Here is a 20,867-nt window from a genome sequence, read left to right on the forward strand (position 1 = left end):
GCTTTCTTTGGGAATACAGTGAGGCCCTCCCACACCCAGCTGACTCGGGGAGGTGACGGGTCTTGGCCGAACCCTGGCATCTCACATGAACGCGCTGTGGCTGGGGCTGCTGTCTGCCACGAAGAATGCAACGCATGGGGCTCCAGAGAGGTGGCTCACCTCTCCCTGCCTTGGGTTTGTGATGCTTCCCAAGGGATGCAGGTCCACCCCTGTCCTCCCTGCTTTTTGTGAAATCTCAGCATCAGCTCCTGCTTCACCAGGCTGGTCCCATGGGTGCCAGCTCCCCGAGCAGGACGGAGATGGGTGCACGGTGTGGAGGGACCCGGCAGAGCCGCTGACGTCTCCATCACTCCCCCTGGCTCGGCCACGTGTTGTAACGCCTCCAGGAAATGCTGCTGCTGGGTTTTGGACCCAGGGGTACGTTTCCTCCTGCGTTGCCGCCCCGCTTGCAACAATTTCCAAACAGGAATGAGGAAATGCTGAGCTTTGCAACTACATTCGTGAATGTGTCCCTGAAATATCGCAGAGAGGGAGGTGGCTGCTTTCGAGCTGCACCCCAGTTTCAGCTACAGGAGACCCTGCATGTCACCTGGACAGCAGCAAGGACACGGGTGACACAGAGCAGACCCACGCAGCTCCACCACTGCTGCTCCGGGGAACCTCGGGCACATCCCTGGGTGCCAACCTCCTTCGCACGAGCTCTGCTCGGGGCAGCGCCCACGAGCAGTGGGGCGGGTGACGTCTGGCCTACCCACAGCCCGCTGCCACTGATGTCACCACCCGGGGACCAAAATTGCTAATTAAGTTTTCTTCTCTCTCTGCCAATCTCATTTCCTGGTTCTTGTGCAATCGCAGATGCTTTCAGGTTTCTTCCTGGTTGTTTGTCCGCCTGCGGGACCAAAACACCTTCAGAAGAAAACCAGAGCCAGGGGTTTGGGGTCAGTGCCCGGTGAGGAGGTGTGATGGGGGGGGCAGTTTGTGGGTCCGTGCCCAGTGAGGAAGTGTCCCCAGGAGGGGCATCAATCGTGAAGGGGTTTTTTTTAGCTGCTTCATTGCAGATGTTTTACAGAAAAACATTCCTGGGGGTGAGTCAGGCAAGTCAGCCGCAAGCATGAGTCTGCCTTAAGGATCAGGGGAATTAGCAAAACCCCAAGCTGCTTTGGAGCCCAGTCATGCTTAAAAGCCTTTTCTCCTTTTGTACCATTGAAAAACTGCTTAAAAACTGAGGCTGGAGAGACGCGGTGCTCTCAGCCAGTTGGGTTTGCTGGGAGTTTATTTGAAATCCTACCCTCCTCCCAGAAAAAAAATATCGGAGTATTTGAGATAACACCTGGGAGGTACCGATGTGGGTTGTTTGCACTGCCTCTGCGGTCATGCCCGGTTGAGTGCTGGCACGTTTTGGATCTGTCTGCTCTAACAAACGTGAGCCCTGTAACACAGTATCTATGGAAAACAGAAAAGGCAGCAGCCCGTTTAATTAATCTAATTGAGATCTGGGTTCGGCTTGATAGCTGGAAATTGCTGCTGTATTGAAATGATCTACTCAAACTCACACCTGTTGGTTTAGGTTTTTTAGCTGAGTAGATCAGATCAGAGCCATTGCTGCATGTGGAGAGTTTGGGGTTTTAAAGGTACTTAACTATGCTCCGGTGCTTAAAAATGTAAAAAATTGTGCTTTAGCTCAAAGGTTTATAGATGCGAGGGGCTAAAGTGGGCGATTTCAGTGTTTTCCCGGTAACCCTCCCTGCAGCCCTCAGCCCTTCGTTCCTTCAAAGCACGGACACCCGGGAGGCAAACGCAGCCTGGCAGCCCCGTGGGCAGGAGCTGTCCTTGGGGGGCCCAGGGCAGGCGGGGGGGGACAGGGGTGGTGTTAGGGCTGCCGGGCATCTGTGTGCCTGTGTCCCCTGGGATCGGTGTGCCCGTGTCCCCAGGGCCAGCCAGGCACCCGGATCCGTTCCCAGGAATCGCCCCACCGCAGGGCATGGTCCCAGCGAGGCTTTTGGGGTGCCCGGGGGGAGCGCACGGTGCCAGCCTCACCCCTCCGCACCCCACAGCGCCGTAGCAGGGCTGGGGGGCAGAACACCCGCTCGCATGGCAGAGGGCAACCCCGCAACAGCAAAGTGCCGGGAGGGAGGACACATGCAGCGAGGGGCAGGAGGTGGTAAATAGTATTTTCAATGAGTAATACTTGTTATTTTTAGCCAATAACTTGTTATTTATTAATAAAGTGATATTTTAACAATATGCTAGCTGTTGGTTTTAGTAAGTACGATTTTAATAAGAAAGAAAACTCGGTATCTCTCGGGGGGGGGGCTGGGGCCCGGCGCGCTGCCGCAGCCGCCCCGGGGCGGAGCCGCCCCGCACCGCCTCCCCGTGCGGGGCGGCCTCGGGCGCGTATAAAGCGCGGCGGGAGCGGCCGCGGGCAGCGCTGGGGCCGGTGAGCGGCGGGGACGAGGGTTCGAGTCCCGCGGGGGCACACTCTGCGGTGGGGAGGGGGCGGCAGGGCTAGGTGGGCCCTGGGGTACATTTTTTTTGGGGGGGGGGGGGGGGGGGGCGGGGGGATGTTGCCTTTTAAAATAAGCTGGAGGAAATGGGCCGGGGGTGATGCCGCGCTCACCTGTGTGCTGTCGCAGGGCCGTTGCCATGTCGGTGTCGCACAGCTCCAGGCTGAACAAGCTGGTGCGGGAGCAGTACGTGAGGCTGCCCCAGGATGGCTTGGTGCAGGTCACCTACGTCTGGATTGACGGCACCGGCGAGGGCGTGCGCTGCAAGAGCAGGACCCTCGACAAGGAGCCCAAGAGCATCGAAGGTAATGCTGCTCTGGGTGATGGTTGGTGTGGTGGAGGGCCCCAAGAAGCGCCAGGGAAAAGTTCTGGGGTGTTCAGGGCGGTGGGAGTTGGCACTTGCTCTCCCTGGTTGCGTGGCGCTGGTGATACCCGCTGCAGTTGTTCTGTGGAGTTCTATCAAGCGGCAGGGTAAATATCCGGCCTGTGGTTTGCTTAATCCGTAATCTCTGTCATTAGCACTGGGTGGGAAGGGGAGAACGAGATCCTCGCCCCTGTCCACCAGGCAAACAGGCATAGAGATGTGTCGGCATCCAGGTGGGGTTTGGCACAGGGAGGTGAAGTGGCCAGAGCTGATCCTGCCTGTGCCTCGATGGTGCTGGGCGGGGGGGGGGTGAACACACTAGTGCTTGGGGAGCACCACTGGGCTCTGCAGATGTGCAAGAAAACCTTTGTGGCCATCGTTCCGTGGCACTCAGTGCCCTCTGGGCGCTCCATCCCAGGTCTAAGCCACCAGCACTTGGCACGATCCTTACGAGATATCTTTTCTCAATCCCACTCCTCTCTCTGTCCCTCTCCTGCCTTGCAGATGTCCCCGAGTGGAATTTCGATGGCTCCAGCACGGCACAGGCAGAGGGCTCCAACAGTGACATGTTCCTGGTGCCCGTCCGCATGTTCAGGGACCCTTTTTGCCTGGACCCCAACAAGCTGGTGCTCTGCGAAGTGTTGAAGTACAACAGGAAACCCGCAGGTGAGCACCTCCGGCATGCACCCCCTGGCTCCTGAAGGTCACCCCCTTATTATTTAAGGAGTTGTCTCTCCAAGGGGCTGCTCGCTCTGGACTGCTGGCACAAGGGAGCAATTCAGCACTGAGCACTTGGCCCAAGGCTCTGAAATTCAAGTGCTGGTGGCAACCATTGTTTGTGGGAACCTGTTTTAGCGGCGCAGGGTGAGAAGAGCAGCGAGACGTGGAGCTTGCAGCGCTCGCCAACTCAAGCGCGCCGAAGGCATCGCCCTGTTTTTGAGCCCGAGCGCACCCAGCCCCCAGGCTGCGGGGTTACCACGGAGAGCTGGAGCTGGAAGTGGCAGGGGGGTTAATGTGCCAGGTTTGTGGCCGCTCTCCTCGCTGATGGGCGGCTGCGGAAAAGGAGGGAGAAGGTGCTGGGGCGGTGCGGGCTGGCTTGGGGTGACACCAGAGCACACCGGCACTCGGTTTTATTGCTGCAGGGAGAAGTCTGTAGTCCTGGTGTCTGTCCTGTCCGTCTGATAAAGCCCCAGAGGAGGGGGAGCTGGTTTGCAGGGACACACCACAGGGCTCCCAGAGTGATTATTTGCTGGAAAATAACTGGTTATTTGCCAGAAAAGTGGGGCCACGTTCCCGCTGGCTGTGTGGGGGGAGGGAGATGGTATGTGCAGGGTGATGCACACATCTGCTGGGAGAGGAGAGGCTGCGGGCAGCGATGGTGAAAGACGGGGCTGGTTCCTCTTCAGACAGCGTCGTGCCTTTCAGCCGCGGGGGAAGTGTCTTGGTTGAGATTCCTGCCCAGCAGCTACTCGGCTGCCGGAGCAGTTTGTAATGAGAGCCCCTGGCCCTGGAGCTCCTGGGGCTGTTGCTGGGGCAGAGAGCTCAGCCCAAAGCCCCGCAGATGAGGCGGATGCACCCTCCCGCTCTTCCCAGGGTGGGTCTGTGTGGATGTTAAGGGCTGTGTGGGCTCTGGGGGGGGAAGTGCCTTCCCCACTTCCCCCATCAGCACAAGGGAGATGTCACTGCTCCTCTCCAGCCCCACATCCTGGGCTTTGTCATAGCTGCTCTGGGGTCTTTTATCACAATTTAAAGGTAGAATTTGCTGCCTGTCCCTGTGACAAGTTTTTCAGCCCTGCTGTTTCAGTCCAAACTCTCACTCCTCTTGCCTGGCACATTGTCCCTTGTCAGGATGGTTCTCTGATATCTGTATCTTCCTGGTAAAGCTCTGATTGCCCTGAGCACCCTGCCACCACAAAGGGCCAAGGCAGACCCAGCCAGCCTGGATGCCAGCCAAATACATAGAGCAGGAGAGAGATAAGGATAATTAAGCTGAGGCTGGTAGAAAGAGAGTGGGGGTGAAGTAGTGATGGGAGATGTTTAGTCCCTGTTCCCAGATCTGCCGGACGCCTGTAGGATGGGGCTGGGGTATGGCTCCTGGTGTCTCAGTGTGTAGGAGGTGGATGTTCATGTACCACCGGTGGTGGTTTGGGGAATAGGCTAATTAAACCTCCTTGGCCTGTGGCCTGATGCTGTGGTGATGGGATACCTCTGCAAGGAGGAAACTGGTGAGCAAAGCGTGTCGCAGGAAGGGAGGATCCACTCACCGGTTTCCTTAAGGCTTCTGTGGGAAGCGCTTGGCAGTGGCGGAGTCTCAACCTCTGAGCGGGATGGAGCGGAGCGTGGCGGGCGCCTGCCCACGGCATGGGTCTAACCTGGACCTCTCTGCTCCCAGAGACCAACCTGAGACACACGTGCAAGAAAGTCATGGACTTGGTTAAGGACAGCCACCCCTGGTTCGGGATGGAGCAGGAATACACACTGCTGGGCGTCAACGGCCACCCCTACGGCTGGCCCGACAACGGCTTCCCTGGCCCGCAGGGTAAGTGCTCCCTCCCTCCCTCAAGCCAAACGCTCCCCTCAGCTCCCACCCTGCTGCTTTGGGGGTGCTGCCTGACAGCAGGCATCCCATCCCCAACCTCGGGTGCAGCTTTCCCATCGCAGCTGACACTGGGCAGGAGCTGGGATGAGGTCAGAAGCTGTTTGCCAAGAGCGCCGGGTGCCCCTGGCTCACGTGAGCCGGCCGGCAGTGCCGCTCCGCCAGACTCGGGTTGCACAAACAGCTCAGCTGCACGACTTGTTTGGCAAGGGCTAGAAAAAAAAAACCTCCTTCCCGTGGCTGTTTGGGAAAGAGCCGGCACATTGTGCCCTCCTGCAGCGTGCAGCGAGCCCCAGCACCTCAGCTGCCTCCTGGGAGAGGGCCAGGGGTTTCCCAACCTGACTTAATCAGCCTTCTGTGGGGACTGGCCGCTTTCAACATCTCCCTTCCCCCAGGCGGGGCGAAGATCTTCGTCTGACCTGCTTGAATGAGGAAGAGTTGTATAAAATCAAGGTGATTTTTCTAGCCATGAACAATGTCGGCTCTTGTCAGAACAATCTCGGACGCTTGATGTGCTCAGAGGGTCAGTGAGGTGCCTCGGGGCAGACCAAGCCAAGCTTTCCTTATCTCTTGGCCACCTCCCAGTTGATGCATTACAAGTCCTGTTTAGCTGCCTAGATAAGACTGAGGTTGCACAGATGAATTGCTCACACTGTTGGTCCTGGAGTAGGGGTCGTTTGCTCAATGCACCATGGAGGGCAACGCCATTTAATTCCCACAAATCCTCTGCAGATGATGGCTGGTACTTGGAAGTGGTGGGATTGTGCTGCAGTGCTGTTGTTGCTCCCAAAAACTTTACTTGGGTGGTAACTCCTTTCCTTTCCAGGCCCCTATTACTGTGGGGTTGGAGCAGATAAGGTGTACGGGCGTGATATTGTGGAGTCCCACTACAAGGCATGTCTCTACGCGGGAGTGAAGATCTGTGGCACCAATGCAGAGGTGATGCCCTCCCAGGTATGTGGGCATGGCCCCGCACAGCCCCTGTTTCTAGTGATGAATACGAGTTACTGTGAGGCTGGAATAACCCAGCAACTCCCAGCTCCTCTGGGATCCCAAATCCAGTGACTGCCACATCGGTTTTGTCTAGATGGGAGGGTGCAGAGAGGGGGGGATGAGTCTCTTGAGCCAAGGAACCAGCGCCAGGCCAAGAGGGAATGGCCTCAAGCTGCGCCAGGGCAGGGTCAGACTGGCTCTTAGGAAGGATTTCTTTGCAGAAGGGGTTGTTGGGCGTTGGAATGGGCTGCCCAGGGCAGGGGGGGAGTCCCCATCCCTGGAGGGGTTGAAGAGTCGCGTTGACCCAGCGCTGAGGGATCTGGTGGAGTTGGGAACGGTCAGAGTGAGGTTCATGGTTGGACTGGAGGAGCTTCGAGGTCTTTTCCAACCTAGAGGATTCTGGGATTCTGTGAATTGCACTGCTAGGATGAAAATGTACATTTTTTGATTTTCTCCTAACTCACCCTGGCATGCAAATCCCCACTTTTTGGGGCAGGCAAGCAAAATCGCAGCCAAGCAAAACTGCAGACAAGCTCCTTGCGCAGCTCAGCCTGAGCTCTGGCAGCCCATGTGGGGCTGGGTGCTCCCCTGTGCTTTCCTTCCCCCGTGGAGCCGGGACGGGCTGCGGGAGCAGAATGTGGAGCGACGGGTGTCTGCGTCCTGCTCCTCTATGCCAGGAGCTGGGAAGCTCGAGTGGTACATGGCCTTGGGGAGCGGTTGGGAGGGATTTGGGTTTATTTAGGAGTTAACCAGAGGGAGTCCCTGATTGCATTAGGCGGGTGGCCAGACTGATCGACGGCCGTTTGGCCCTGCAGTCTGCGAATCGCTGACTCTCCTGCTGCTGATGTGGCCGCGATAAGCAGGGGGCTTATCTGTGGTGCAGCTGAGGCAGGACTTTTAACGACCCTGCTGTTTGCCCTGACTTTTTCAGGGTCCTTCTTGGCTGCTTTCTGCATCCTGGGCTCAGTCTCAGCCAGGCCATGCCAGCAGCCTTAAATGCGTCACCCTCCGCTTAGTCACCGTGGGTGGCGCAACCCTGGCTGCGGCTGGGGAGGAAGCAGCCCCGGGAGGGACTAACAGGCTCCTCGTTAGTCCCCTGTTTGCAGTGTGGGTTGGGGGATCCTGCACGCCAGCAGCTCCAGCACCAGCCTCAAAGGCAGGCCTAGTGCTTATTTACCTCCGTTTTGATTAAAAACCCTCTGGTTTACTCTATTTAGCCATAAGCAGTTTATTCCCCTTTTTTTGCATGCCAAAGCTGTCCTGTTGCTTAACTCAATGCTCCCCATCCCTGCTGCTGATTCCCAAGGGATAAAGCTCAGCTGTACCCCAGGCTGGCAGGCCTTGCTGGGGGGTGGCAGGGGTGTGATGGCTGGGGAGACACAAACCTGCCCATCCTCACTGGCACATCCACTTGCCCTTTCCAGTGGGAATTCCAGGTGGGCCCATGTGAAGGCATCGAGATGGGGGATCACCTCTGGATGGCTCGGTTCATCCTCCACCGTGTCTGCGAGGACTTCGGGGTTGTGGCTACTCTGGACCCCAAACCAATGACCGGTAACTGGAACGGCGCCGGGTGTCACACCAATTACAGCACTGAGGAGATGCGGCGAGAAGGGGGTCTCAAGTGAGTCCTGGGGGGGTTCCCTGCAATGCACCCAGGAGGTTTGACATGTCCTTGGCCACGTGGCAGCTCCCCGTAGCGCATGTGTCTCCATACCTGGGGCTGTCCCAGCTCATATGACCAGCTACTATTAAAATCAAATGAGAGTGTCCCCTGGGCTGTCCTTGTCCCTGCACAGGAGGAGGGTGTGACATCCTTCCTGGCCATGGGAACACCCCCTACATGGACCTACTGACAAACCCACCCCCTTTCTCCTCTCCCACAGACACATCGAAGCTGCGATTGAGAAGCTGAGCAAGCGGCACGACTACCACATCTGCGTCTACGACCCACGGGGCGGCAGGGACAACTCCCGGCGGCTCACTGGCCACCACGAGACATCCAACATCTTCGAGTTCTCCGCCGGCGTGGCCAACCGAGGTGCCAGCATCCGCATCCCACGCCAGGTCGGCCAAGACGGCTACGGCTACTTCGAGGATCGGCGGCCGGCGGCCAACTGCGACCCCTACGCAGTCACTGAGGCCATCATGAGGACAACGGTGCTCAACGAGACCGGGGTCGAGACCAAGGACTATGCTGGCCACTGAGGCTGCGGGGTGGGTGGAAGTTTTCATTTCTACACTAGCTTCTCACGTGGGATTTGTGCCTGTGTGGTGTCCTCGGCTGCAAGCTGAGACTCTTTAGGAACCTTGCTTCTGGTTTTGTGAAACGTTGCCTTAGAAATATATATATTTTATAGTAAGAGGGAGAGGCCCAACCTATTTTCTCATCCACTTTTTTTTCTGGTTCCTGGTTTTAGGTTATACATGGGGAGTTTTTTAAAACTTGGATTGAATATTTTCCGGATGGACTTTACACTGTGATGTACATAGATCCCTACGTGGAAGCTGCAGCTGCTGCTGTTCACACCTGGGGAGGGCGGGTGCTTTTTTTTCCACATCTCTGTTGCAAGGAAATGCTAATAAATAATTTTCCCGGCTGCATGGCAGCTGGCTGCGGCGGATGCATTTTTCTGTAGCTTCTAGAGGTCCATGCAGAATTTAATTTGGCTCTTGCTGATGGGCTGCAGTCACTGAGCAGCCTGCACCAGCCCTGAGCAGGGGCTGGAGGAGTGGAGATGCTGGAGGATCCTTGGGGCAGGTGCTGGAGCTGCCTTGCCCCATTTGCCGGCGGCCGAAAGGCCATCTCCTTCCATCGTGATCCCCCGAAAGGCAAACAGAGCGGCGCGGGCTGAGCAAACAGTGGCTGGGGCAGCAGCTGGCGGGCGTTTACACAGGGTGTGTGCCGCTGAGTCAGCAAAGCTGGCCCAGCGCTGGGCACAGCGAGCAGCAGCCCTCCTCTCCAGGGACGCCTTTGGGTGAGGGAGGGGAGCCTGGGGACATCCCCCTGCTGCACCCCTGGGTGATGCCTTGCCGAGCCGCAGGGACACGGTGCAGCTCCTTGGGTTGGAGTCTCTTTACAAGGTGGGGGGTCATAGATTTTGTTCACAGAGTAAAACCCGCAGGTTTTACGTAGATGGGGTGTCAACAGCATCTCCAGTGGGCAGGCCCTTGGGGTCCTGTGGGGAGGAGCTGGATGCAAGCACAGGGGACAGCGCTCTGGCCCCAGGGACACCTTGGACAGGCAGGTTCAGGTCGCTGGGACAGACCTGCAGGATGTGACCCAGCTGCAGTCATCAGTGGGTGAGGGGAAGCAGCAGCATGAACAGGCAGAGGACATCATGTCCACTCCGGTGCAGTCATGGGGATTTTGAAACTGGGTTTATGTTTATCTTTGAATGCGACGCAGGTGACAAGCTGAAATGGAGGACTCTGAGTCCCTCCTGCAGGTCGCGGTGCTGCCAGCGGAGCAGGGAGCGGAGGCAGCGGGAGTTGGGGAGATGGCTGGGCCCCAGACCATGAGCAGCCAGGAACCCTTGGTGTCTCTGAGCTGTTCAAGAATAAATATAACCTGGTCCCCACCCTAAGAAGGACAAATTTTCCTTCCAGAAATTGCTGTTCAGGATTCTTAAAGTTTTTCATCAAAACCACAATGCTGTCTTGTTTTCCTCTCATTTCTATGATGTCTTTAATGGGTAATTTGAGCTCTGGGACAGCGACTGCTGGATGCAGCTGGAAAATCAATAAAGAGCTAAATCTGGAGCAGATAGACTCATGTTTGTTTCCCTGACTGTACCAGTGGCTTAAGGAACTTCAGCTTTCATCATGCAGTGCTCTACAGCCCTTGCTAAATTTGTGGAATCGTGTGAACCTGCATTGCCAACGTGCAAACATCTTTGGCTGGACACAGCACCGTGGTAGATCCAGACACTTTGTACCTGTTCCTGGGTCTCACCTGGTGACTCCTCTCTGACAGGGGACTCTCCTCTTCAGCAGAGGACAGTGAAGCTCCAGAAGAGATCCAGGGACTTACCCAAAGCCACAGCTGGGGCTTTTCCCTGAGCTGGGATCAGCCCTGGCCACTGTTCGCTGGGGATGCTGCCTGCCGGTCCCCACAGGCTGGAGCTGCTGCGTGCTTGGACGCTCTCATGCTGTCCTTTGCCAAAACACAGATCTTGCTTGTACTTTTTGAGGTCAAAATAGGCCAGAAACCATATGTCAAGGTTTTTCTTTTCCTAAAGCAGGAGTGATTACCACCCACAGGGCCGGCAGCACAGGGGAAACAAGGACACCAGGAAATTCCCACAAGAGTTTTTCTTACAATTTCGGTGTGCCTGCTTCTGCAGAAGGTGGGTTGTTGGGTTCAGCCAGCAGAGCCGGTGTTGGGGATGGAGCCAGCCCTCGGGCCGGGGCTTGAGGGCATGGCAGGGGGACAGTGTCCCCGTCCCCACCCAATGGTTGGACAGTGCAGAGAGGATGCACCCAGCATCACCCAGTGCTCTGCGCCGGACCGTGATGGGTGGAAGCGGGGCCGGGACCCCAGGTGGAATCCACCACAGAACGGGGGTGCTGCAATTTGGGTAATTGTTACCCGGGGCTTTCCCGACGGAGCACCCCAAGGAGCCGGTGCTGGGGTGGGTGGGGGGCGATGATCCAGCGCGGCCCCTCGCTGGGGCTCCTGGCTGGGGCCGGGCCGCATCCTGCGCAGCCTGAGGGGGCAGCAGGTCCTGGGGCTGGGGAGCAGGAGGGTGCTTTGGGGTCTGGAGACGCTTCTTGGGGGTTTGCTGCCCTCCGCAGGCGCAGCCACACATAACACGGAGCAGCGCCCGCCGGCAGCGGCGGGGCTCGGGCCGGCCCTGCAGCCCAGGGCTTTGCCCCGCTTCCCCCGGGGTTTTGCTGGGAGACTGCGGAGGCGACGGCCGACAAAAGCCCTGTTGCTAAAAGAGCGTTGGGTGGGCGATGCCGGGAAGCTCTTCAACACAAGCTCCTTTTTTTTAGGCTCTGACCGTGCTCACCCCCCAGGACCACCCTACACCCTCACCTGCTGGACAGACGCACCCGCCTTTACCAAATCTTGCATTTCCACACAAGTACTCACAGACAGTGGCCAACAAATACTGCGTTGGGCTCTTTCCCACCCCATCCCACCCCTCGGCTGGAGACACGGAGCTGGGTGCTGCCCAGGGCTGTGACCCAGCAGACAGATGATGGCTCCGGCAGACGGCTCTGGTGGGCTGCCAGGCCGGGACACACGAGGACCAGGGGTCCGCTGCGGTCCCTTCCTTCGTCCCCCACCACTGAGCACCCCGGGAAGGTGCTGCAGAGGGGAACACCCAGGGCAGGCGAGCATCATGACCATCCCGTGATAGGGAGTGACAGCGCTGGGGCTTGCAGGTTTCTCTGTCTTCAGCTCTCTTTTCATCACTGTAAATTCCATTACTTTGAATTCAGTCAAAGCCTTCAGCTTTTTGGTTTTTTTCCAAGACAGTTATAAAAAGGACATTAGAATTACAACTCTGGTGCTAACAATAGCATTACTCAAAGCCGCTGGCCAGAAGTGGGGAGCTCTGGGTAGAATAAAGACCTAAACTAAAATGTCAATAATAACTTCTTTTTTCCCCTCCCTGTCTTCCAGCCTGCACAATCTGCTTGGGTCTCTCTATCTTAATGAGCATTAAAATGGTTTTGAATTAGATCTACAGAAAATTGAATTTTTTTCGCTCAGAAGCTTAGTCTGGCTTTTAAAGGCCAGTGATCATATTTTGGTTTTGTATAAGAGCATCTTTGATCTCAAAGGCTCTCAGCTCGTAGAGAGATATGGCTCATTACCAGCAATTCGCTGCTGTCGAAATGCAGCCGCAGCTGGAGGGGGACAGGCATCATGCAGCAGCACCCAACGTGCCAGGAGAAATGTTAGGGAGAGGTTTGCTGGGGGGTGCTTGCTCCTGCCCCCCCACTAGCCCCGCATGGCTCTGCTGGACAGAGCCTCGCTCGCAGGGAGCCGGGCTGGCAGGTCAGCGGTCAACCTCCACCAGACTGGTGCTGGGTTTGCAGCCAGCTGCTTTCAGCTCAGTTTGGTCCCTAAAAGTATGGGATGAAAGACCCCCAGCAGCCCAACCTCAGCTCCAGGGGTGCTGTTCAGGGGGTCCCCGGGGACACCTCAGGTGACAGCAGCGTCTTGCTGAGATGATAATGCAGCCGGTAACCTGGCAATGCACGATGGGTTTTCTCATCTATGTGACCAACCCACATGGCATTGCTGCTGCTAAAAACCCTCTCCGCATCCGAGCGTGGGGCTCGGTCACAGGTGCTGTGCGGGAACAGGGTCATGCTGGCTGCCAGAAACCTGCTGCTCGCTCACTGCTGGGAAGATACAGCAATTAGACTTTCCAGGAAAGACCGTTACCATGGCAGGGCACTGGGAGTAGATGGTCATTTGCCTCATCCACAAATCAAGGGGGATTTAGTCTCGAGGGGTTAGATGGGCCCAGCAGCTTCAATTACACCTCCCACCTGTGTTGTGTCTCAAGGGTGCAAAGCCGAGCACTCATGAGCAATGCGATGCCCTGTGGCAGCATCCAGGGTCTGGGGGGTTGTTTGTAGGGGCCCTGGGGGTGAATGACTTCATGGGGAGTGGTTGGGGGTAAGTTGGGGCTTGCACCTGGGTGTAAGAGGAGCCAAAGGGTCTGCCCTCCTGCTCCTGGGAGAGAAGGCAGCAGAGGCTGGAACGGTGCAGAGCAGATCAGCCCCATGTCCCCATCAGCCCCCACAGGGTTGCACCGTCCCTGCTCATCTCAGCCATGCTGGGATGGGCAGAGTCCCCAGTGCCCCAGTGAGGTCAGGGCAGGGTCTGCCTCAGTGCTCCCTGTGCAGCAGGGGCTGCTGCTTTGCACCGACAAGAGTTTTTTGTAGAGCAGTGCCATGACGCCCGCAGCAGCGGTTTGATGGTTGGCCTGAGGAAGGTCTGCAAAGAATCCAGTTCTCTTAGGTGTCCCTAGACCACCCTCCACAAACGAGTCCTTAATGACCTGCAGCAGCCACCTCTGCTCACCCCAGCACCAAGCACCCCTCCCGAGCACCCAGTCCTAGTGATGGGTGAGCAGGGCCAGAGAAGCTATCAAAAGCACCCTACCAGCTGCAGCCTGGGGGCTGCATGGGAGATGGGTGGGGGACAGGAGCTGCGCAGGGTGTCAGGGCACTAAAAGGCTCCAGATCAGCCTGACCTGGAGCCCCAGCCCATGGCCCTGGGAAGTCCATTTAAGCTCTGCCAGGGCCATCATTGTCTAAGTTATATTAAGGAGTCTTGGTCTCCAGTGTTGGTCATCCAGGCCTTAACACATGGACAAATTTCCCAGCTTGATCTGTCTTATCACTGTAGACCTACCAGAAGACCACCAGGCTGTGTCTCACCCTGATTACACTCACTGATCCTGAACTGCAGGTTGATTTTTCTGGCTTGATTTTAGACCTGCCTCATTGTAGGGAACTTTTCTGATGGTCTGGACTCCTGTTTGTACATCTCTGGATCTGCCATGCTTGGGAGAAGAGGGATGGGGCCCTTGCTGATGAGACTGCCCTGTAGCTGTGGTGTGTCTTCAGACTTCCTGGATCTTTGGGAGCCTTGGCCCTTGCTTTGGGAGCCTTGGCCCGATGGGTGGTGGTGAGGGGGTGTACAAAGGACTACAGGGGAAAATACAGTGTTGGGAGAGAGGGTCTATGGGGTGTAGGTGTTACAGGGTGGTGTCTGCTGGGATGGGGTAGGACAATCTCCTCTGCGGTGCTCCTTGCAGTGCTTGACAATGCTTCTTCAGCGCGAGGTCCGTGGAGCTGGTGGTACCCACAGCTGGGGTGCATAGCGTAGAGGAGGGAGGTGGCACGTTAAATTGTGCAGGAGCAGTTGAGCTGTGAAGCTGCAGCTGATTTCTCAGGCACTGCTGGTGGCAGGATGCAGACTTTGCATTTCTGAGTGCAGGACCAGATTCCTCACTGGTATCCATCTCTGTTGTGCTGCCTTTTGAAGTGTCACTGTGCTTCTGTTTGGTTAAAGGTCGCTACAATGCGGCTTTGGCAGTTGCCAGGCTTGAGAGGCTAAATTTCCTCTGGTGACCCCTGAGGTAGGAGGTGTGTGCTCTACATTGCCCCTGCAGGGCTGTGTTGTGACACTGAGACAGCCACGTTTCCAGAGCAGGGTCAGCTCCCCAGGGCAATACCTTGTGCACAGGCACCCACATGAGGAGCTGGGAGAGAAGAAACTTGGACCCCCCAGAGTGTTGACACCAGAGAAGTCCCCTGACTGTGCATGGGGACAAGCTGTGGCAAACTGGGTCTGGGCAATTTAATTTCTTCAATCTTTACTTCCTGCAGCTGCTGAGAAGTGATGCCAGTGATGGGGTGCCACAAGCAGGAACGTGTCTTGCAGAGGACAATGAGACACAATTGCTGTAACGCCTCTCTTTTTCAAGCCCATTTAATTTAAGCTCTTTGCAGATCCTGCAGGTGTTTATGTTGTAGCATGGAAGGCAAGTGGTGAAATTACAATGGCAGAGCTTGCTCAGAGAAGGAGGGACAGGTCGAGCTGTAGCTGTGCTGTAGTCAGGCAGGTGTCTGGTGGAGAGATAATTCAAACCCAAATGAAACGATTTCTTCTGGTGCTGCTCTAGCCTGATAACTGTGATAACACAAATCAAATGCAGTCGTCAGCTTTGATTCACATCACAGTAGGTTTTTTCAGTGGCTGAATTGTCAATGCAAGGCAGGTTTTAGGAGGACACTGTACAAATATCTGTAGATAGGGCTGGGCTTGGAATGTTTGTCCATGGGAGGAGTGTGCAAAGGTGATGGGTGCTGTTGGGAAACAGAGCTTCAAGTGAAAGAACTGGTTTCATCCTAAACCATCTCAAGCTTACAAGATACAGGGAGGATGGGGAAATACAGCTGTGATGTAGTTCAGGGAAAGTAAAAGTAGTTTTGACAGATTTGGCAGCAGCTGATCTGTAAGGCAAACTCCAGCCTCAAGGAGAATGGTGAAATAAGATCAATCTGGGGAGATTTAGCTAGGATGACTGTCTTCTCCATGGAGCTTAATCCAGGACATCGACCCACACTGTGTGCCTGGGATGTTTCCACCTCACCCACATGTTCACAGGGAACTGAAGCATGCTGCTAACAGTCATCCTGGCTGTATTAAATCAGGCATACCATGTCTTTTCCCTCCTTGTCCTCAGACAAGGGTCCCATGGCTTGTTACACCAGCTCTTCAGTACCTAACATGTCCTTCTCCTGCCTTCCCAACCTTTTGGGAAGGGAAAGGCTATCAGTCGCTGCTGGTCTGCCCTGAGCTGCCTTTCTGTGCTTTCTGACTAGTCGTGCTGTTGTAACACACTGATCTGCTCTTGGCTTTCAGTTTAATGGGTAAAAGCCCGTGTGCGGCTCTCCGAGGCGTGTGCTCTGCCTTCCCGGCTGCACCCGCTGGATGTTTCTCTGCCTCTTTCCTGCCAGGCTGCACCCTTGTACCTCCCCTGGGTGCTGGAGGCTCTTGCCACTGCCTCTGACATGCTGCTTGCCTCAGCCCCTTTGGGACCCTGTGTCAGAACAGGTTCCTGGAGTGGCACAGTGGCCTCAGCTCACACTGTCTCACTGGGTAAACTGGGTGACTGTAGCTTGTGAGGCTTCCCCCACAGAGGCAGTGTGGCAGGAGTGCACATGGACACACAGCAGCTCATCACTCTCAGCTCCCACCAGCATGAGAGGTGTGGAGGCAGGCAGAGCAGCGAGGACGTACTGACAGCTTTTTGCCTTCACTTACCCCATGGTCGCGCGTGCTGATTGCTTCCCCTGGGCAGTTCTGTACTCAGGGCCAGCCCTGGACCACACCAAGACCATGTGTATTTTTTTTCTGTCACTGTGTCAGTGGGCTAGGCAGTTATCCTCTGTGCAGAGAGCTGGGGGTTGCTGGCAGGAGCAGTGTCCCAGGAGCTGCTCCTAGAACCCATCGTGAGCTGCTCTGTCCTCTGCTTGTGTCCCCCTGGGCATGGTGGGCTTGATTTTGCCAACTGGCCCAATACAAGAGCCACAAAGCAACTGCCTGCACAAGCATCATCCTTGCCTGGTCACTTGATGAAAATGGGTTGTAGATCCACTTTCAACTGCTTTGCTTGCCACCAGCTCAGCTGGCAGCATCAGGGGCTGGTAGGAGATGCCCAGCACGTGGTTCTAGCATGGGCAGAGCCTCCACCAGCTCCTCGTGTGAGCAGCACTGTGTCGATGCGTGGCTGTGGCAGGCATGGCTCATGTCATGGCAGTGGAGGACTTTTTAATGATGGCTCCTGCTCTGACGAAGGCAGGTTTGTCAGATGTGACTCACCTGCCGCGTGACAAGCCTGGCTGGCCTCAGACCAGCGACCTTCGAGTCTCGTGTATTAGGTCATGGAAAACCAAATCAACAATGACTGGGGAAAGGGAAACAGCCGATGAGGGACAATCCCGGGGCAGCCCCGCTGTGGGCAGGGGCTGAGGAGCTGGGATGAGCGGGGCTAGGAACAGCAAGGTGTGGTGGTGGGGGATGCCCATGTCCCCGTGCTTTTCCACCCAGCATCCACCCATCATGCAGCCAGCCAGCAAACTCTTTTGGAAAGCATTACTTCAGGAAGAAAAATGTTCAGTGGCTGATGTGCCCTCGGGCAGAGTGCTGCTCCAGCAGCAGCTTAGGCTGAGAGATTAACTCCTTCCCCTGCACGCCTGGGTCTGGATGGCTTTCTGGTCCACGCCATGGGGTGTCCTTGGGGTCAGCACTGCTGGGGTGACATCCTGTCCCTTACCCAGGGTGATGGGGAAGGCGTTCTGCACTTAGGCTAGCCTTATGCTATGGAGGTGTGGTTTTGTTCAGAAGGGGACCCTGAGCTGTATCACCAGGTATTGGGCTGCTCACCCACTGGAGCCTCTTGCAGCAGCAGGTGGGAGGGGGGGGTGTACATGCCACCCTGAACCTTGGTCCTCTAGATGTGTCTGTCCCTGCACCCAGCCATGGTTTGGCTCAGGCTTTCAACTCCAGCATGTGCCAAGAGGGTTTATGTCTGTGCTCCTGCGGGAGCAGCTGCTGGGACATGTTTATCCTTGCTGGAGATTGATATTTTTTGCTCTGGACACATGGAGTGACTGATGATGAGCAGGAAAATGAAGTGTTTCTCTCTGCAGCAGGGAGGGGAGATGTGTGCTGAGGGAGGGAGTGGATTCTCTGTGAGTTGGCAAAGGCAGCCAGGTGTGGGAGAGGAGCATGGGTGTTGCGGGGTGCCCCCACCCCAGGACTCTCAAGCTGGGTCACTGACATGACCCTTGGTGCATGATCTCCTCTCCCCAGACACCTCCACCTGAGCTGCGTGGAGGGTTGGGGGGTGTCTTGATGATTTTTATTCCCAGAGCCTGTAGGCGAATGCAAAATAACCGCTGTCCCCACTCTGCCCGTGTGCGGATGCTGAACCCCGTGGGGAAGGGAGGCCAGGCGTCCCACCACGCCACCCTCCTCCCCAGTCCCACACGGAGCAACAGAGGCTCTTCCAGCAAAGGAGGAGATCAGAAATCCAGGCAGCGCCATTAGAATTATAATAATAGTAATTAATGCCTTGCCTCTCTCCAAGGATTTTCTAGTGAGGCTTGCCAGGTGCTGGCTGGGCATTAACTAATTAAAGCAATAGCACCCCGTGAAGGGGATGGGTGCCAGCTGGGTCACAGCACCGCAGCGGCTCAGCTGGGGGCTCACTCTCTCTGCCCTCACCTTTCTCCACGGCTTCTGCAAAGATTAAAAGGGAGGAAGTGGTTTAGGAGGGATGGCCCTGAACCAGCCCCTTCCCCCAGGGGTGAGGGTTAACCCTGGGGTGTGGGGGGGTGTGGGGTGTGAAATCAGGCCAAGAGCTTCTATGTGCTACCCATGGATGCTTGTCTGGTCTCTAGTGATGTGAGCTAAAGGGCTTGTGTGTACCTCTGTGTGCATTTGGGGATAAATACTCTCTAATGCATCAATTCCTGTATGCACACGTGTCTGTACATGGGAGACTGCTCCTGCACGCAGATTTCCATCGACACACAAATGCCAGTACGTGGGCTTGCATAGACACAAGCCAGCACAATAACACTAAGGCTGGAGAAAATGCTTTACAGGGAGAGACTTGAAGAGCTCAAATTGCTCAGTTTATCAAGGAAATTGAGAGGTGTCTTGATTTTGGTGTGTAAGTACCATCACAAGGAGAAATTACTTGACACTAAAGGACTCTTTAATGTCAGAGGAAGACAGAACAAGAACTGAAGCTGAAACCCGCCAAAGTCGGACTAAAAAGCAGGCATGCACGTTAGCAGCAAAAGGGATGAGCAGCAGAAGCAAACTGCCAAGGGACGTGGCAGGGGGTTTTTGTCCGTTGAAGGGTAGTCTCGTCTCTCTGGTAGAGACGCCTCAGCCAATACATTCTTTAATCAGACACACAGTATGAGGGTAAGCAGATGATATTTATTATGCTATTACAGCCCCTTAGATTATTTTTTTTTCCTCACTCCCTGAATGTGGCCTGGTACACTGTCTCAGGATACAAGGTCATGAAGCATCTGTGGGATGGAGCCTGGCCCCCTCGCAGGGCCCCTGATCACTTACTACTCTCTTCTCACTGACCCCAGCAGTGGGGCTGCGGGGGGGCTGGTGGCCCTCCTGTCTGGAAGGCTTGGTGCAGCCGTGGGGTGTATCAGGGAGACGCAATTCCAGGAGTGGCTGGGAACTGCTGCAGAGCCCCAGGACATCGAGAGCCTGGAGTTTCATGCACCACGGGTGGGACACTCAGCTCCAATGCCACCATGTGCTCTCAGGGAAGCTGCCTGCGAGCTGCCTGGTGGCCCACAGCCGAGCCCGTGAGCCCACGGAAGGGAGACGGGGCACCTGGGCTGTGGCCTCCTGCCGAGGAGAGGGCAGCTGTGCAGGAAGTTGGGGCTGAAAAATACTGTGTACAACTGGAGAAAGGTGTCAGTCCCAAACAAATGAGTAATTGTTGCTGTTAGTATCAGATGACGTGGTTGACTGATCAGCTGAGAAGCAGTGAGGTACTGAGTGAAAAAGGGAAGTGATTTGGAAAGGTAATAAACATAAGTGTAATATAAATAGATCAGTATTATGGATTTTATATACATGCACAGTTAAATAAAGCAGTTATCGGTGGTATATACAGTATAACAGCACTGGGGCCCCCATGGGTGCGCTGTTCACACGTGTGTCCAAGGGAAGCTTAAGAAACCTAATGGCCAACTTCCTTGGCCGTGCTGCTCCACTGCTTTATCTCTTCCTCCTTCCCAGCCGTGTCGGGGCCTGACCTTCGGGCTGTGGTGGGCTGAGCCGGCCAGCAGCGAAGCCCCCACCCTGTCAGTCACTTGCTCCCCCCCAGCAGGATGGGGGAGAGGTTGGAAGAGCAAAAGCGAGAAGACTCCTGGGTTGAGAGAAGACTCCTCATCTTGTAACAGAGGGGGTGGAGAGCAGGAGAGGCTAGGAGTGTCCCCAGGCTGTGGGGCAGCACCCTGCGAGGCTGGCCTGTCTCCCCAGCAGCCACATACCCTGAAGCGACAGAGTGGAAATGACCTTGCAGACTACAAATCGCCCCAGGGGCACCGTGCTGCTGCCTCACCCAAAAGTGTTCACATCATTAAACCCTGTATCACTCATGGCTCAGGTATTCTCGCGCATTTCCGTGGTGCCTCTCCCTGAGGACTCCCCGGTCCCTTGCTCAGCTCAGCCCCACCGGGATGAGATGATCGTGTCCAGCACGGGGGAAACTGAGGCACAGTCAGGTGGGGCTGTGCCTTGTCCGTGTCACTACAGGACAACATCTGGAAGGGCAAGAGAGGAACAGATCTGAGTCACAAGACAATGCCTAAGACTTAATCATGAAGCCTTTTGCATATCTAAAACAATCCACATATAGGTAGTACAGGGCCTGCAGCTCCAGCTGATCCCTTCGTGGGCATATTTGCCCTCACAGCCGCTCTCCCAGGGCCCGTGGTCGAAGCTCATCTGTGCCGTGGGCAGAGCACGGCTCAGGTGCCAGTGGGGGTGTTTTATTGATAAATGGTGTTTTTTTAATAACTTTGTCAAGAAATTTCATGTTCCTTGATGTTAGAGGAATGTGATGACATGTGAAAGGAAAATTTTATCCTAAAAATGGGGTTGACATTTGTTTTTCTTTTCTCTCTTTTTAAATTCTCCTTTTAATAAGGGAAAAAGGAGGAAGGGAGAGCAAACAGAACCCAGAGGAAGTGAGATCTCCCACCACTGCAACGAACCCTCCAAAACAATTTTTGTAAAGCAAAACAATAGTCCAAAATAGCAGGAAAGTGAATCTTTTGCAGTTTACCAAATATCCTTAGCTTTATTTTACCTGCTCTG

At 55.7% G+C, this 20,867-nt stretch overlaps 1 protein-coding gene across 3 annotated transcripts; it reads left to right on the forward strand.

Moving 5' to 3' along the window:
• The first annotated feature begins 2,395 nt into the window (after positions 1-2,395).
• Positions 2,396-10,224, forward strand: LOC141932609 (glutamine synthetase). 3 transcript variants are annotated; one of them, XM_074846418.1, is made up of 7 exons: positions 2,396-2,437; positions 2,634-2,809; positions 3,373-3,534; positions 5,261-5,407; positions 6,291-6,418; positions 7,882-8,081; positions 8,344-10,224. In XM_074846418.1, the coding sequence occupies exons 2-7, from the start codon at positions 2,644-2,646 to the stop codon at positions 8,663-8,665; spliced, it is 1,125 nt and encodes a 374-aa protein (XP_074702519.1). In that variant the 5' UTR covers positions 2,396-2,437; positions 2,634-2,643; the 3' UTR covers positions 8,666-10,224. The 3 variants fall into 3 exon arrangements, with proteins under 3 accessions (XP_074702519.1, XP_074702518.1, XP_074702517.1); XM_074846417.1 differs by lacking the exon at positions 2,396-2,437 and having other exon boundaries at positions 2,605-2,809; positions 8,344-8,674; positions 8,878-10,224; XM_074846416.1 differs by lacking the exon at positions 2,396-2,437 and having other exon boundaries at positions 2,605-2,809.
• The last annotated feature ends 10,643 nt before the right edge of the window (positions 10,225-20,867 follow it).

This window comes from Strix aluco, chromosome 20 (genome assembly GCF_031877795.1).
Source record: "Strix aluco isolate bStrAlu1 chromosome 20, bStrAlu1.hap1, whole genome shotgun sequence".
Lineage (NCBI taxonomy): Eukaryota > Metazoa > Chordata > Aves > Strigiformes > Strigidae > Strix > Strix aluco.